Genomic DNA, 16,727 nt, shown 5'->3' with positions numbered 1-16,727 from the left:
AGTACAAGCGGTTACGATTGAAAAGACATCGATGAGTAACGATCCGAAAAGTCTGGTTGTTACACCCGGTACCGTTACCTACACAGGCTTATTGCCACATACATTGCACCACGCGAGCAGAGTCGCTAGTGGTGCAATCAGGGGGATCTCTTTTATCTATATTGTCTTTTATGGGGGGAGACGTGCGCCTTCCATCACTGCCGAGCCCAGTGGTTCGCGGCGGTGTACCAGCGGCAGGATAGGTCTCTGTTGTACGGGGGGCGTACATTACGCGTATTGCCCACTCGTTGGGCCTTGTTCCCCAGCAGGACCAAGTGTTCACCAAGGGGGCACGGTGGAGCCGAGCAGGTTGACACGGCAAACCCTGATCGGCATGCACCTGACGCGTGACCCCATTGCCGATACCGCAGTTGCCGCCTCGCCCTGGACAGGATGTGGATCAAGGGGTGGGGCCCTCAGGGGGAGGCGGCCTTAGGCACCAGTCAGGAGGGTCATGATACAGCGGTTTAGGATCGTTGTACTTTTTTTGTATTTTGACAGTTTATGTATTTTGGACGATGTCATGTATATATACAAACTTATTATGTAATTAAATTTGCAGTTTCAGTTTATTTGTATTTGTGATTGTTTATTCTAACTGTTTAGATTGGTTTGCTTGGTTACGTATAATGTATAATATCACATGTCGTGAATACATCAACATAAAAGATAATACAAAATACAACTACGACATGATATGGTACAAGGATGATACGATATCCTACGTCACGTCATAAATGAAGAGTTACGTACGTATATCTATTTGGAACATTTTTTATCATCAAAGATGTGGTTTGTGGTTCCAAAGGCAAAAGCTTGTGATACAGATCGCCACGATACGCTATAATACGATACTTAACAATAAAAAAATAATAAAGATGTGATATGATACACCACGATACGCTATAATACGATAAAAAAAAGTTCGGTTAACCATCTGTTTGTTTTAAATCAGCTTTTGATGTTTTATTGAGTTGAGAATAAACAGGTTTTGATGTATGTTTTAAACTTGAATTTGGTATTTAGGCATTATCAGTTATGCAGAAGAATATTTCAAGTTTTTTTTTAAAGGCAACCACCACCTAACATTCAATCGTCATCTTCAACTAGTAAACCCTTGAAAATCGTTTTGGATGATCTTCCGTGGGATCCTTCCAAAAGGAAACCAATTTCATCTTAGCACCCTAGTCAAAAAGATGAAATTAGACGAACATATTTGCTTCGAGGTCCAAGTCAACCGAAAGGGAAAAAATAGATTTTCCACAAACACTTATTGGTAATGGTGATAAGTTAAGACGGTTCAATCCAAAATGATACACAGAAAAGCATGAAAATTGGTTGGAATATAGTGTCAAAGCTAATAGAGTGGATTGCTTATATTGTTACTTATTCAAAGAAAGTGGACAAAAAGATGCATTTGCGAGTGAGGAGGTACAATGTTGGCATAGGAAAGAAGAAAGATTCGAAAGTCATGTTGGTAAATGCAATAGTTTTCACAACAGGGCGGTTCAAAAAGGATAAGACTTACTTAAAGAAGCTCAATCTTTACCCGCGGTTAAAAAAAAACCCAAACGAAACAAAGAATATAGAATCCGATTAAGTACTTCGGTTATACTCGCTAAAGGATTGTTGAATGGCGGCTTACCTTTTCGGGGTCATGATGAATCTGAAGCATCCTTATATAGAGGACATTTCATAGAGTTTTTAAAATTGTTCGCACAAATAAATGAAGAAATTGGAAAGTACATATTAAGTAATGCTCCGAAGAATTGCCAAATGACGGCTCCATCAATACAAAAAGACATTTGTAATTGTTTTGCAGAGGACATTTCCATTGAGAGTGTAATGCAACGTTTTCAAAAGATGAAAACTCGTCGTCAACAACTTTAGGTAGTTTTTTTTATTTGTAAAGACTATCGTATTTTATATTATGTGTTTTTAAATTTCTAATGACGATTTTCTTTTCATCATTGTATCGTACTTTTATTATGTGATGAACCTTACCCGATCCGAACTGTCGAACCGACCCGAAATTGTTTATGTTCAGTCATATGAAATTGGAGTATCTAAAAAAGTGAACACATTGAAAAATATTTCTGGATCCGCCACTGACGGATCGTATATGCCTATACGATCCGTATTGAATTGTCAAAGTGTGCGAATAGGGGACCGGTGTGCCAATACAATCCCCCAAACCTAGACAGCATCTAAGCAGAGGAGAGAGTCGAGATGGAAGAGAAAAATCGGACATCGATCCTGTGCTAAAGTAAGAAACTATATCCAAAAAATCAATCCTTTAAAAAAACTATAGCGTTAAAGTTACATTCTTTTAAATAAAATAAGATGTTAACAAGCACTTAAATTAACTTATTTATTATATCTACTTTTTATTTGTTTTCTTTTACTTGGTAATTAACTCAATAGAATATATAAACCGAATTAACCCATTTTCATATCACTAAACTGAAACCACATTCAAATGGTCAATGGAATCAAAGCTGAAGGCCATATGATTTGAAGCGATGGTGATGCACAGATGTGAACGCCAACAGCCGTTTTTGAGGCCTAACAATTGTTTAGCAAAGGTGGAAGTGTTAGAACTTGTCACAGACCATTTGCGGGCGCGGACCTGAACCACTAGACGATGAATATAGTTTACAAGATTAAATAACCAAATCAGCAAAATAATAGCTTCAAACTAGCACCAAGGGGAATAGTAAAGAAATACGACAACATTTTTTTCTTCATAAATCTAGTAACATGATGTCCCCTAGAAGTGTGCCAGAGTATCTTGTAACTAATCTCCAAATGTCCTATTACCGTTCAAAATTTCTAGGTTTGAGCAACAACTCAAAAACACCGACTATTGTTTCGATGAAGTTCGGGAGTATCTCCAGATGCAGAAAGCCAAAACAATCAGACCAGCGAATCCAAATTGAACCTGCAACCACAACATGAATGGTTTTTGTCAATGGAGTTAAAAGTACCTCGATTGAAATTTCCGCTTCTTGTTCCTAAAAAAAATTGCCATAAAATAGTAGGGTAACATGTTATAACTGACTGACCTTTGCATTGGTGACCATTGACTTTAGTAACTGAAAACGAGAATCCTGAGGCATCAAAATGACTACTGTGTACTGTTTTTTGCAAGGGAAAGGTAAAATCTTCTGCAGTGCTTGCCGAGCCGTTGATGGTGTTAAAATTTTCCTAACATCTGAACGACTGTCATCTTGAATCTGCGTCCAAAAATCACTAACTGCTGTTATTAAATATTGATAGCATAGTCCACTGTAAATTGCAATGATTGAAAATTTGAAATCAAGCAAATTCATTCCGTCTAATCTTTTAAGCAAAAAACTCACCGCGAAAGAGGAGCCAACATCCCCAGAATAGATCCTAGATTGATAACCGTGCAATATCCGATCAAGCCACCAATAATTCTCCTGAACAAACACACTATTAGCACTGCATATATTCAATTTTCGCAACCATAAATATACCAATTATAATTAAAATCACCTGTAATCCATTTTCGTGTGCGCGCTGTTCAATCTCAAGTACTGTAGAAATATCTGCATCTGAGGGTCCTTCCTCTTGAAGACGTAGTATCTCATCTAAAGAAAGGTCAACCTGCAAGAAAAGTTGCAATATCTTTACAAAAAAAAAAAAAGAACCTTCACGGTAATTTTTAAGTTTTTAACAACGCAGATGTCAACGGACATACCAGTGCTAGAGCGACATCTGGATCACACGAAAAGCTGACACTGATATCACCACGAGCATTACCAACACGTGAAGGTTTGTTACCACCAAGAAATACAGAAACGCCAGCTGAGTAAATCTGGCAGCCGGACACCATTATAGCAGAAATTAACGTAAATAATTAATTTAAATGGGCCAAAGAAGTTTACATTTGAAACATAGACACAAATAACAAACCTGTCCATGTTTGAAACGGAGAACCTGAATTATTTTTGCTTCTATGAGCTTGCTCAAAAACCCAACAAAGTGAACGTCTTCCATCTATCATCGAAAATGATCTCACATCATTCACCAAGAGAGGTCACAAACGGTTCGATAACGGGTCAAACAGGTAAGTTTTGGACTGAATCAAGTTAGGTTGACCTAAAACACTTTTGTCCAAAACTTTTGAATGTGTTACATATAGTTAGTGTTTATTGTCATATATGATTACAAAATTGCATTATATCGGTAATAATATATTTTTATGAATAAAAAGGGACTTTTGTACATTAGAAATACACTTCAGCCTTCTTTTAACTCGTTTAACCCATTTGGTCTGTTTTCTTTTGGGCTTTTATAATTAGAGTAAAGTACACGAATGGTCCCCGTGGTTAATCAAAATTTTGGATTTGGACCCTAGCTTTTCAAAAGTACACGGATGGTCCCTGTGGTTTGCACTTTGTAACGCATTTAGTTCCCACTCCCCAGCTAACAAATTTAAAGGTTTCAACACGTCCAAGACCCAAGTTAGTGATTAAATGTGTTGCAAAGCACAAACCATAGGGACCATCCATGTACTTTTGGAAAAAGTTGAGGACTAAATGTGTTACAAAGGCAAACCACAAGGACCATCCATATACTTTTGGAAAGCTATGGACCAAATCCAAAATTTTGGTCAACCATAGGACCATTCATGTACTTTACTTTTTTAATTAAACCCGTTTGACCAACTAGAGATGAAACATAACCCAAAGCAACACGTCACAAATATATGGGTCAACGAAGCAAGTACCATTTTTTCATTCTTTAACTCGACAGGGAAGCATAACTGGACAGAACACTGCGCCTCCACCATGGGGCTACGGACAACTTCTCTACAAACAAAATCGTACACTAAATTAACATCCCGTTGTGTATATCATCTAGGAGAAAAGAAGTACAAAACAAACCTAATTATGGTAGTGGGGAAAGTAAACGGCAAGCCTTTGAGGTCATCACGGTTGTATTTTAAAATCGGTTCAGATGGTCTCGGAATTCCACCCTGCATACATTTCCTCACATAATCATATCTACAAATTCTAGGTCAAAGTTGGAATAAAAATGCTATTCATATTCAGCTCACCAAATATTGTAATATTAAGGGCCTTGCAATAGTAGGTTCAATATTCCCAACGATCACTACAGTGAATGTTGATGGGTCCTTGAAACATTTGTTGAAATACTCACAAGCTTTAAACGGGTCAACTTTTCGGAGATCGCTTATTCTTGTTGGCTACGGAAAAGAAACAACGATTAGATGATGTACTAGACGAACCATAACCTAAACAACAAATTAGACTTACCCTGAAAAAGTAGGAGTTCCCGTAATTAAGCTCCCTCACACGATTTGCAAACACTGTATACGGGTCTCTTTCCTGAGCGTTAATAGACTCTTCTGACATTTGCATCACGATCTTAATGTCCTCTTCCCCCGGTACTACTTCTGTTGCAAAAAGTTGGTAGACCAGCTAGAATGAAACGTAAAATAAAGGTTAACAAGAATATAAAAAATATTAGTAGCATTAATGATTAATGATTATCAGAACAAACCTGCAAAGCGGTTTCCAAGTCTGTTGGTGAACAATCACCGTAGAAAGTTCGCATGTATGCTCCAAGCTTTGTACCGATTTCAGCTCTCTTACCAGCAAGCATATCCAACAACATTGATGGTCTATAACCAAATATACCGATTTCTCCAGCAATGGTGGAGCCCATTGAACATGAGATGTATTCACTTTCTGGAAGTTCGGATAAACCACCATATGCATATCCTGTAAATAAAACCTGTTCAAACAGTATGTATCAATCACATAAATTTCGTCATGATGAAAAAGTCTTATCTAATATTTAGTAGCTGATGCATTATTTTCTGGATATAACTTCTATAAAGAGCTAAAGATCAACACTAGTCACTGTCTCACACGGATTTGAAATAAGTGATCAAAAAGTAACGATACTCGAGTAGCAAGAGGCAAACCACAACAAATCTGCAAGCATTGATGTAATTTTCTGAAATAAATGATAACTATTATACAATTGACACCACTATATAGTGTCTACTAGGGTTCTGGATTTTTTTTTAATATTCTATTTTCTGTCTTGTAAAGTCTATATGTAGTGATTAATAGCGTATAAGCTTAGAAGGATAGTTGTTCAACTTTAAAGAGCTATATACAAGTGCCAGATTATTGACAAAAGTAAGCATAAAAAACGTGTAACAGCTCATAACTCTGACCAATATATGTCACTTGAAGAGAGTAATACAAAGTAACAATAAGAAAAAAACTAAGGGTATGTTTGGCAAAAGTAGTTGGTGACTGGAAGCTGGTAGCTGGTAGCTAGTGGCTGTAGTTTTTTAGATATATTTAGGTGTTTGGCAGAGTAGCTGAAGCTTTTAATAAAATGTATAAAATGACCAAAATAGACATAACTAAGAAAATATACCTAAAAAGTTCATTATCTTTAGAGGTTAAAATAGTCATTTTTTCCTAAAAGCTTGTAGCTCCTTCTAAACGCTGCTAGTAGGAGCGTTCAACCAAAAGCTTCAAGCTCCTATTTAGTTTCAAGCTCCTTCAACCAAACAAGGCTTTTTATTGAGTATGAGCTTTTTCTTAAAAGCTTAAAGCTAGAAGCTCCTAAAAGCTCTATGCCAAACATACCCTAAGACTACCAACATGTGGTTCATAAGTAAAATCCACTCACCATCTCAATTACTAATACCTTTAAAAAAAAAGGTCGGTAGTAAACCGACCCATTCTACCCCTAAAGTTTGCTAGAATTTGAAAGATAACCCTCTAACTTTGTAAATGTCATTTTGACCCCTTCAAGTTTTCAAAGTTTCGAGTTTACCCTAAAACTAATTTCTTACTTTTTTATTTTTATCTATGTGTCGGTATAAATTCAAGTTCGTCTACGCTTTAACGTGATTTTTGTTTGGAAACAAGTCAGGTCAATTATATAATGTTTTACTTTTATGTACGTTTTAAGTTGAACTACGTTTTGACATAAACTTTGTTTGGAAACAAATCAGGTCAATTATATATGTTTTATTTTTATGTACGTATTGAGTTGGACTACGTTTTGACATAAACTATGTTTGGAAACAAATCAGGTCAAATAAAATACGTTTTCATTCGACGGTATAAATTTGAGTTACTATATGTTTCGATGTAAACTTAGTTCGGAAACAAGTCGGGTCGATTGTGGTCTATACTTTTATCGCCAAGTCGCCAACACACATGTTCATTTTATGTACGTTTTGAGTTGGTCTAAGTTTTGACGTAAATTTTGTTTGGAAGCAAGTCGGGTCAAATATAATACATTTTCATTCAACGAGATAAATTCGGATTACTCTACGTTTCAACGTAAGTTTTGTTCGAAAACAAGTCGGGTTGATTGTAGTCTCTAATTTATCACGCACGTACGTGACAAGTAAAAAGAAACTAGTTTATAACTAATGAGCAGATATCAAGTCTTAAAACTAATCTTGGGTGCATGAAAACAGACCTGGTCTTCAAGGAAGTCTGTGCACTTATAGCAGACACGCATGCCATTTGACAGGATCAGCTCAGTTGCTCCAATATTTGAATATTCAGATTCCTGCACTACACTCCTGCAATAAAAAAAAAAAAAAAAGACACGTTAAGTTACCATAAAATATTATTAAAGGATGTATTCTGCATGAATTTACCCAGGGTTTGGCTTTATTGTAACAATCTCTTCTGGAATATGGTCTTCATCCCAACGAGATATGATGCCATCATCTTCAAGTGAATTTATCTTTAACACAACAGTTTTAAGATTGTCCACCGTTGCAGCAGCTCGAGGCTCGATTGCCTTTATAACACAACTATGTGTAGTGCGAAAATTCTCTGAATATTTGGATACCTCGGATGCAGATATATCTACCACATCAAAAAAGTAAAGCCACCGTTTGCAGAACACTCAAAACCAAAACCAAAACCAGAACCAGAAATTAATGACATTGGCAACTTACGGGGTAATATAGTTTTCTGAAGCTGGGCCTCGTACTCGATTCCGACAACCGGTTCCTTACGAAGAAAATGCTAAAAAGTATAGCACAAAAAGAATTAGACAATGGAAAACATAACCAAATATGATGATAATTATAACCGCCGGTATACAATCATACATGCAAGTATTCCTCACGTAAACTGGTTGACTGCACTTGGTCACGCTCCAAATAAGCAGATTCGATTTCAGACATCATCGTTGCACGTGCAACGGATATTTCTCGCTCAGAAAACCCATGTAATCGAACCCTTGCAATCTGAAAGAAAATACGTTAGTGAAAATACACTTGAAGATGAAGATGAAGATGAAGATGAAGATGGAAATCAAACCTCTGTTAACATTGATTCCAGTGCAATAAGAGTTCCTTTTTCTTTACAAGATGAAGTCATTATATAGGCCTTTATTGGCTGAACAACAACATCTGCAGCAACAGAGCATGAAAAGTAAGGTGGGTCCTTCTTGCGTGATATTTTAAAGAAGCGTTGGTTCATTGCATGGTAAAACATGGCTTCTACAAGTAAATCCCTGTAATCTTTTACAGTTCTCAGCTCAATTACTGGTGATTTGCAGCTGATCATGACTGCTGACTGTAACAAGAACAAGAAGTTATATTCACATAACATGTTCATGTGCTACTCATACACCAATAACCGTAATCTATCTCAGCTATACAGATATATTACATTGGAAACTGTAGAACACTAACCCCAGCAGCTTCAGATTCCACAAAACATGAAATACGAGGCTCCTCGTGAGATGGGACTAGAAATCTAGGTATATCCACGTAATCAGTGGCGGGTACTTTACTACCAAAGTGGGTCTTTATTAAATCGACAACACTCTGCCAGAAAGAAAGGGAGAAAAAGGTTGACTGTTGATGTCATATGGCGATGATTGAAAGTTAACGCTAACAAATTTGTCAGTTATTGTAGGCGAGCATTTATATTAATATTATACTGACCTTCGTATCAGAAAAGTCTCCAACAGCAATGACAGCCATATTCTGCAAATTGTACCATTTTGTGTAGAATTGCTTTACGATTTCAGGAGAAACTGTCCGGATCACTTTCTCTAATCCAATTGGTAAGCGGTCAGCGTACTGCAATTGATAATTGATATTCATAAAATGAGATATTGAACCAGAAACAGCTATAGTGCATAACTGCATACCACTGTGAGGGTTGTTCTTCATTTGAAGATACATCATCTAACTAATGTTTGATATAGTGAGAGAAAGATTGATATCAGAGTTCATATATAATAATAACATTGGAATTTAAAAATGTTAACAACTGATACATATGCATACACATATATATATACACACATACACACACATATATAATTTATATATAGATAGCCATATTGCAGATTAAACTAACAGAAAGATTAGTTTCAGTTAATACTACAGACCTTTGAACCTTCCATCATCAAAAGCCAATGTGCATCCTGCATCCTGCCATTGGCGTTCCTGTTTGCTCTATACTCTTCCATAACAGCACCTCTTTCTTTTTCCAAATCCTCTGCTGATACTCGAATCTGCACACATTAAAAATAAGGAGCACGGAAAGAAAAAAGCAATGATCTAAATCACAGAAATATATTCTTATAATCAACAAAAGAATTGTATATATTTGTATCATTGTAATGACCAGAGTTGCAGCCACAAGGTACAAATTGAGTAAAATGTTACAATTGAATACCTTCTAGTCTAGTCTAATATTGTAAACTTGTAAAGTACATCTGGTCTAAATTCTTACCTCTGAACTAAACTCTGCCAAGACGGAAATGGCTTGGGATAAGAGCTCGGGTTTGTCAACAGGAACAAACAGCTCATAAACTGTTTCATCAGCTGATGTAACTGCATTCTGACAAGCACCAAACTCTGCTCCAATGCTTTCAAGAAACTTGACAATATCATGATTTGTGTATTTCTTAGTGGCACTGAAAGCAAGATGTTCAACTATGTGGGCGACTCCCCGTTCTTCTTCCTCTTCCAAAACTGATCTGTCATTGTATTAAGATAATCAATTAATCAGAGAATCTAATAAGATATAATGATGTGGAATCCAGTTGATAACTGATACAGAAAAAGATAAAAAAAACTAGTGTCAACAAACACTTCCATTTTCTGAAAGTCACTCATTCAACCCACTCTCTCCCACCCACAAACAATCGTAGTTCTTCTAAAGGCAGGCCAGTCCCATCATACTCTTTCCAATTTTTGACCATTAATGTTCATTTCTAAAGCCCAGTCAACTCCTTGAATACAGATATAACATTACAAACAACAAAAGAAGACATCCATGATGATGATGATACAGTTATCGAACCTCATACTTCTCGTGCAATAGAATACAGATGTAACACTACAACCTACTAGAAACTAGCACCCCATTTGCCCATGACTTGCATATTATAAGAATAACTTTCAGGTCCTCTTTTACTGCAACGAGAGTTAAAAAAGAAGGCACGGACTTTTAATCATGAAAACTTCAGACAAATCAATCAGAAAAAAACTAATTCACCATTGTCTCTGTAATATTATAAATGTCAGAAAAGCTAGGGCAGAATATGGCTCCTAGATTATTTACTGAAATTATCGGTAAAACTCATCCCAATAAAGTAAAATGTCAACCACTATTGTGTGAATTAAATAGCAGTTCATACCGTATTTCTTCAAATTGCATACATTACGTAATTTTGTAAGTGTCTGTGTTGAGAATGTATCGAGAGATAAGTAAACTACATACATAGTTGACACTAGACTTAACCTTTAAGCAATCTTTTAAAGTAGTAATTTATAAGTTCATGTGACTTTGAGCAATCTTTTCCCTAATTAGCTGTCTTCTAAAATTTCCAGACTTTTGACCATTTAACTGAAAGCTACTGCTCATCAACCAAAGCCACTAGTCTATTAACTGTCATCCTCGCACTTTTCCCACCAATGCATTAAATTCTCATACTTAATTAACACAATGGTGTACAGTTCTATGGTAGAAGAAGACCTTAAACTGAATCATTCACTAGAGAAAATCAACAACAAAATCCTTAACGGTAGCAACAGAAATCAAACACAACTTTTAGAGAACCAAAAAACATAAGCATCAATAAGTAAATATTAAGTCGTAACACATTGCATTGCACGACGACTAAATAGAACGCGCTTGCAGGTATAACTGCTCTAGCAAATGCATAACCAATACAACAAGTTAATCAATCACTGATACACTAACATTACGCTGCAGAGTGCAGCCCTTGTAAACCTACAACGCACCAGATAAATTAACCTAAATCCTAAACAGTAATATCAATCAAAAACTTAACAATAAGTATAAAAACACACAAACTGCAAGTAAAATCAGTAGAATTATGCTGAAACCCTTACAATTCTACAGTACAATTGGTTGCACCAGACGAAACTAACAACAATCGGCTTAAATCAATCAAAAACGAAACAAACACGCATAACAACCAAAATGAAGCTATATTGGCGAGATAATTGTTATATGTTACCCGACTTTGACAGCGAGTGCGAGTGCAGCTCTCATTTTAGGTTTGGAATTCAATCGTACATAATAACTGAGGCCATTGTCGAGTGTACCGTAGTCCGCTCCGTACGGAACATCGGATAAAAGCTGTTCGTAATTCAAGTCCACCATTTTCAGTGACCTAAATCGGTGCTTCTTCACAATCTCCGATGACGTTTCCGCCGGTAACAAATCCATCGGTGATTTCTCACACACTGAAAATCGGGAGGATCTGCAACGGTGTGTTTGGGTTTATATGGAGGAGGTAGTCGAGTATGGCCACGTAACAGTCTGCTTTTTCTTTTTGGTCAAGAAAAAATTATATAGGTGAAATAAACCTGACCTCATTTCAAGTTAAAAAGGAGGATTTGAGTTGAAGGGAAAGATCACGAGATCAAGTAATCATTATCTTAGGATGAGGAGTGCGTTTTTTTTTCTAACGCCAATAGCCGAGCATTTTCAGGACACTAACCGGATCAAACGGAATACTTCAAGAGTAACTCGAGTTTGCCACTAATTCTGGAGAAAATCCGGTAACACACCCGCCCATATGCACGACACTGAAATTATCAGTAAACCTCGTTTGGCTCAAGGATCAAACTCAGCTTTCTCTATGTCTCCTATCAGGGGCGGACCGAATGTTTAATGAGCCGTAGCACGGGCTACGGCTCAACTTTCTTGGCGAAGTATAATTTTTCTTTTAATGTTCGTTTTATTTATCTAGGATACCCCTAAACAAATGCTTGGATACCTCTAAGTGTTTGTGAAAATAAAATGAAATGAAATTTGACATTTGATGGAAACAAAAATTTCTGGGAAGGAACTTGCAAGTGGCGCACATTGTTAAAGAAGGAAGAGGATGAAGTTATATTTAAAGTTAATATGATAATATGGCATTTGGCGGTGCTATTCTGCAAATGTCAGAAATCAAATTTAATTAGTACTCTACCATTTTTTACCGGCTAATCAGGGGCGGATCTATGCCATTTTTGTAGGTCCCCATGAACCAATTCAGTTTGGAAAAAATGGAAAAAAAAAAATTGTGAGTATGGTTTAGAAAAAGATAGTGAAAATCAATGAGAATCTACCAATATAAATCCACTAAAAAAGTTTTTAGATCCGCCACTGCGGCTAATAGTGTTCTATCGGACAGTAAACATTACTTATTTGTGTTGTTTTTTCTTCACTTTGTTTACTTAGAGTTAAATGTTATTTTAGTCCTTGTGGTTTGAGTCATTTTGTCAGTTTAGTATAAAGGTTTCATTTTTCGCATGTGGGTCTAAAAAGGTTTCACCGTTACCATTTTAGTCCACTGGGTTAACTTCATCCATTTTTCTAGTAACGAGAAGAGAAATTCGGTCATTTTATATGTAATACTGTTAACTAGAAGGCCAATTCGGCAATATAAAATGACCGAATTGCCATTCTCGCTAACTGAAAAAAATAAATAAAGTTAACCCAGTGGACTAAAATGGAAACGATGAAACCTTTTTGGACCCCCCAGGAGAAAAATGAAACATTTGGACTAAATTGATAAAATTACCCAAACCACAAGGACTAAAATGGCATTTAACTCGTTTATTTATTATTTTACCTGCCCTTAAACACTACTAGCCGCATAAGGCCCCTAAGGGTTTTCAAATTCTCAGAGATGACCCTAAGTAAAAGAAAATTTAAAGAGCCCATTTTTATTTGTCGCACAGGGTCCTTTGAGGGCCAATAATTCTCAGGGACGGGTCTAGGTAAAAGTTTTTTTAGGATACCCCTAAATTTTTCTTCTAGTTCCGCCACTGTCTCCTATCATTGTCCATTAGTGCTTCACTCTTCACCAAGTGAGAGTTGAACTTTTATCTCCCAACAGAAATGCAAATGCAGGTCTTCCATCACTTGATCTATAGATCATTGGCTATGGTAGTGTGTTATATGTTAGTGCTAGAGACAAATCAGAGTGAATTGCAAGTTTTGTCCTTTATATATATACAAAATTTCAGTATGTGTCCTTTGTCTTTAAAACTGACAAGCTTTCTACTTATTATTTCAAAATCTTGCATGATACGTCATTTGACCCTAACCCAATTAAAATTTTATGTTAAATCAAGTCACACAAGGGTAGTTTAGTCATTTTTAGCTATTTATTTTAAAATATTTTAAGAAATAAGTAAAAAGTAATTAAAAACTAGAAAACTAATATATATATATATATATATATATATATATATATATATATATATATATATATATGGGAGCGCTAAAATGAAAACCACCTCCAGTTGTAAGAACCGCGTGAACCACTTTCTGGCCATTAGATCAAGTAGATGGATGGATGAGATTAAAAGTATTTAAAAAATAATATTAAGTATTTTTTGTCTTATTATGTCTTTAATATTTTAATCAAAAAGGGTAATTTAGTAAAATTACTTTTTTTTGTCTTTTAGTCTTTATTATTTTTTTATTACATTTTTGTTTTATTATATTACTTTTTATTTTTTAATCATAATCTTTTTATTAAAAATCATTTTTAAATTCAGATTTTTTAACAAAACAATTTACGTTTTTTGCGAGCCGAGCTTTTTCAAACGTCGTTTTTTTTACACGCCGTTATTTACGCCGTCATTTACGTTAAAAAACTTTACGTTTTACGTTAAAAATTATGTTTTCCGTTTTTTCGCCCGGCTTTTTCACGCCTCGTTTTTTGACGCCCCGTTTTTTCGCCCGGCTTTTTCACGCGTCGTTTTTTCAACGCGCCGTTTTTGCGTTTTACGCCCCGGTTTTTTACGTTAACGTTATTTACGTTTTACGCGCCGGTTTTTGGCGTTTTACGTCCAGGTTTTTTACGTTAACGTTATTTTTGTTTTACGCGCCGGTTTTTTGCGTTTTACGTCCCAGTTTTTACGTCAACGTTTTTTTTGTGTTTTACGCACCGGTTTTTTACGTTAACGTTTTTTTTACGTTTTACGCGCCGGTTTTTTACGTTAACGTTATTTACGTTTTACACGCCGTTTTTTTGCGTTTTACGTCCCGGTTTTTTACGTCAACGTTTTTTTACGTTTTACGCGCCGGTTTTTTACGTTAACGTTTTTTACGTTTTTACGTTTAACACGCCGGTTTTTTACGTTAACGTTTTTTACATTAACGTTTTTTACGTTTTACGCGCCGGTTTTTTACGTTAACGTTTTTTACGTTTTAAGTTTTACGTTTTACTTTTTTAAGTTTTACGTTTTAAGTTTTACGTTTTACTTTTTACGTTAACGTTTTTACGTTAACGTTTTTACGTTAACGTTTTTTTCGTTTTAGTAAAAAAAATTTACGTTTTTACGTTTTACCTAAAATTTTCTACGTTAAAAAGTTTACGGTTGACGTAAAAAAGTTTACAGTTTAATTTTTTTTTACAAAAATTTTTTTACGCAAAAACGAACGGACCCAGAAATCGCAAACTCAATGAAGCGTCTCAGATATATTGTTATCATCATCGACGCCTAAAAATAAAAAAAAAACCCAACAAACAAAAATCAAAAGAACGAGTGGATTCTAGAAAAAAAAAACGAAGTTTTGGCTCAGATTTTCCGATAATCAACGGCTGCAAAATGGGGTTGCAGGTTCAAAAACCTACCCTCCACCGTCCTTGCCGCGCCATTGTCAGTTATTTTTACATCATCACTGCCGATTCAAAATGAGGCACCATATTCAACTGTTTTAAACATTCAAAAGGGACAAGAAACATCATTCAAACATATTTCAAGCCCAGATTCAACATTCAAACATATTCAAACGATTTGAACATTCAAAAGGGACAAGATCATCATTCAAACATATTCAAACGATTTGAACATTCAAAAGGAAAACAAGAACATCATTCAAACATATTTCAAACAAGAACATCGCCACCCAAAAACGAACATATCAAAACCCACAGATCAAAATCTCCAACATACCAAAATCAAAACAAACATCAAGAACAGAGGCCCATATGAAAATCCCCAACATACCAAATCAAAACAAAATATCAAACATCAAATTCCCCAACATACTAAACCAAGAAAAATCAAGAACATATGGCAAAAAAAAAAATACCAGATAAATCAACAACACAGGAGGAGACCGGGACCTCCGCCGCTCACCGCGGCGCTGCCGCCGGCCCACCACCCAGCCGTCAAACCGCCACCACCAGTCTTGAACCAACTAAACCCATAACCTCCAAAGTCGACCAGAGCATCAACTCGTCAGGAGGAGACCGGGGAACTCCGCCGCTCACGGCGGCGCTGCCGCCGGCCCACCACCCAATCGGAGAAATTGGACATCCTTCTTCCTCACTTTCTCTCTCTCTTACTTTCTCTTTGAAATTGGACACACACTCTCTCTCTAACTCTAGGTCTGGGTGAACGGATCTATGTAACAAAAGATGGGGTTGCTTTGATTTTTATTCAGAACTAGATTTTTAGATCTACATCAAATCACCCCCAAAAAAGAGGGTTTCTTTTTTAATTTTACTTCAGATCTTCAAATGCATGAGAGAGAAAAGGAGTATTGAAGAGAGAGAGAGAGGATGGAGTTGAATGATTTGTGATACGTGAATGATTTTCCTCTCTTTTTCCATAGTTAATCCACTGCATTCTGTTGGTTTAGATAATACACCATAGCTAATCCACTAATGTGAATTATTTTCCCCTCTTTTTCCAAGATTTTCAAGGGTTTTCAACAAAAAAACCATAAACAAGATACTAGCCGGCCGGAGTTGCTCCGTCGACAGGAGTTGCAAGAGAGAAAAATGGTGCGGCTGGTTGTGTTTAGGTTAGGGTTTGAGGGAAATGAGAGAGCAGGGACATGAGTGAGGAGGTTATATTTTGAAGAGAGAGGAATGTAAGAGATTTAAAAATCTATGTTGGCATTAAATGGGGAGAGATAGTGGATTTGACATGTGGGGTAAATGACTAAAATACCCTTTATGTTGTCATAATCTGATTGGTTGAAAGTGGTTCTCACGGTTCTTACAACTGGGGGTGGTTCCTATTTTAGCGGCTCCCTATATATATATATATATATATATATATATATATATATATATATATATATATATATATATAGAGAGAGAGAGAGAGAGAGAAAGGGGGGAAGGTTAACGTA

The 16,727-nt window shown here is 36.1% G+C and overlaps 1 protein-coding gene across 1 annotated transcript; it reads right to left on the bottom strand.

Annotated features, from left to right (window-relative positions):
* Window positions 1-2,707: 2,707 nt before the first annotated feature.
* On the bottom strand, window positions 2,708-11,973 carry LOC110936884 (zinc protease PQQL-like). Its single transcript, XM_022179298.2, has 21 exons — window positions 11,593-11,973; window positions 9,837-10,083; window positions 9,490-9,615; window positions 9,038-9,175; window positions 8,783-8,917; window positions 8,406-8,663; window positions 8,195-8,332; window positions 8,039-8,108; window positions 7,733-7,946; window positions 7,549-7,654; window positions 5,593-5,826; window positions 5,346-5,510; window positions 5,126-5,275; window positions 4,953-5,044; window positions 4,796-4,877; window positions 3,979-4,062; window positions 3,764-3,880; window positions 3,559-3,669; window positions 3,402-3,482; window positions 3,105-3,275; window positions 2,708-2,980 (listed from the first exon to the last, which is right to left on the bottom strand). The coding sequence occupies exons 1-21, from the start codon at window positions 11,802-11,804 to the stop codon at window positions 2,903-2,905; spliced, it is 3,009 nt and encodes a 1,002-aa protein (XP_022034990.1). The 5' UTR covers window positions 11,805-11,973; the 3' UTR covers window positions 2,708-2,902.
* Between the last annotated feature and the right edge of the window lie 4,754 nt (window positions 11,974-16,727).

This window comes from Helianthus annuus, chromosome 4 (genome assembly GCF_002127325.2).
Source record: "Helianthus annuus cultivar XRQ/B chromosome 4, HanXRQr2.0-SUNRISE, whole genome shotgun sequence".
Taxonomy (NCBI): Eukaryota; Viridiplantae; Streptophyta; class Magnoliopsida; order Asterales; family Asteraceae; genus Helianthus; species Helianthus annuus.
Note: the sequence above shows the minus strand (reverse complement) of the source record. Positions and strands in the feature narration are given on the sequence as shown.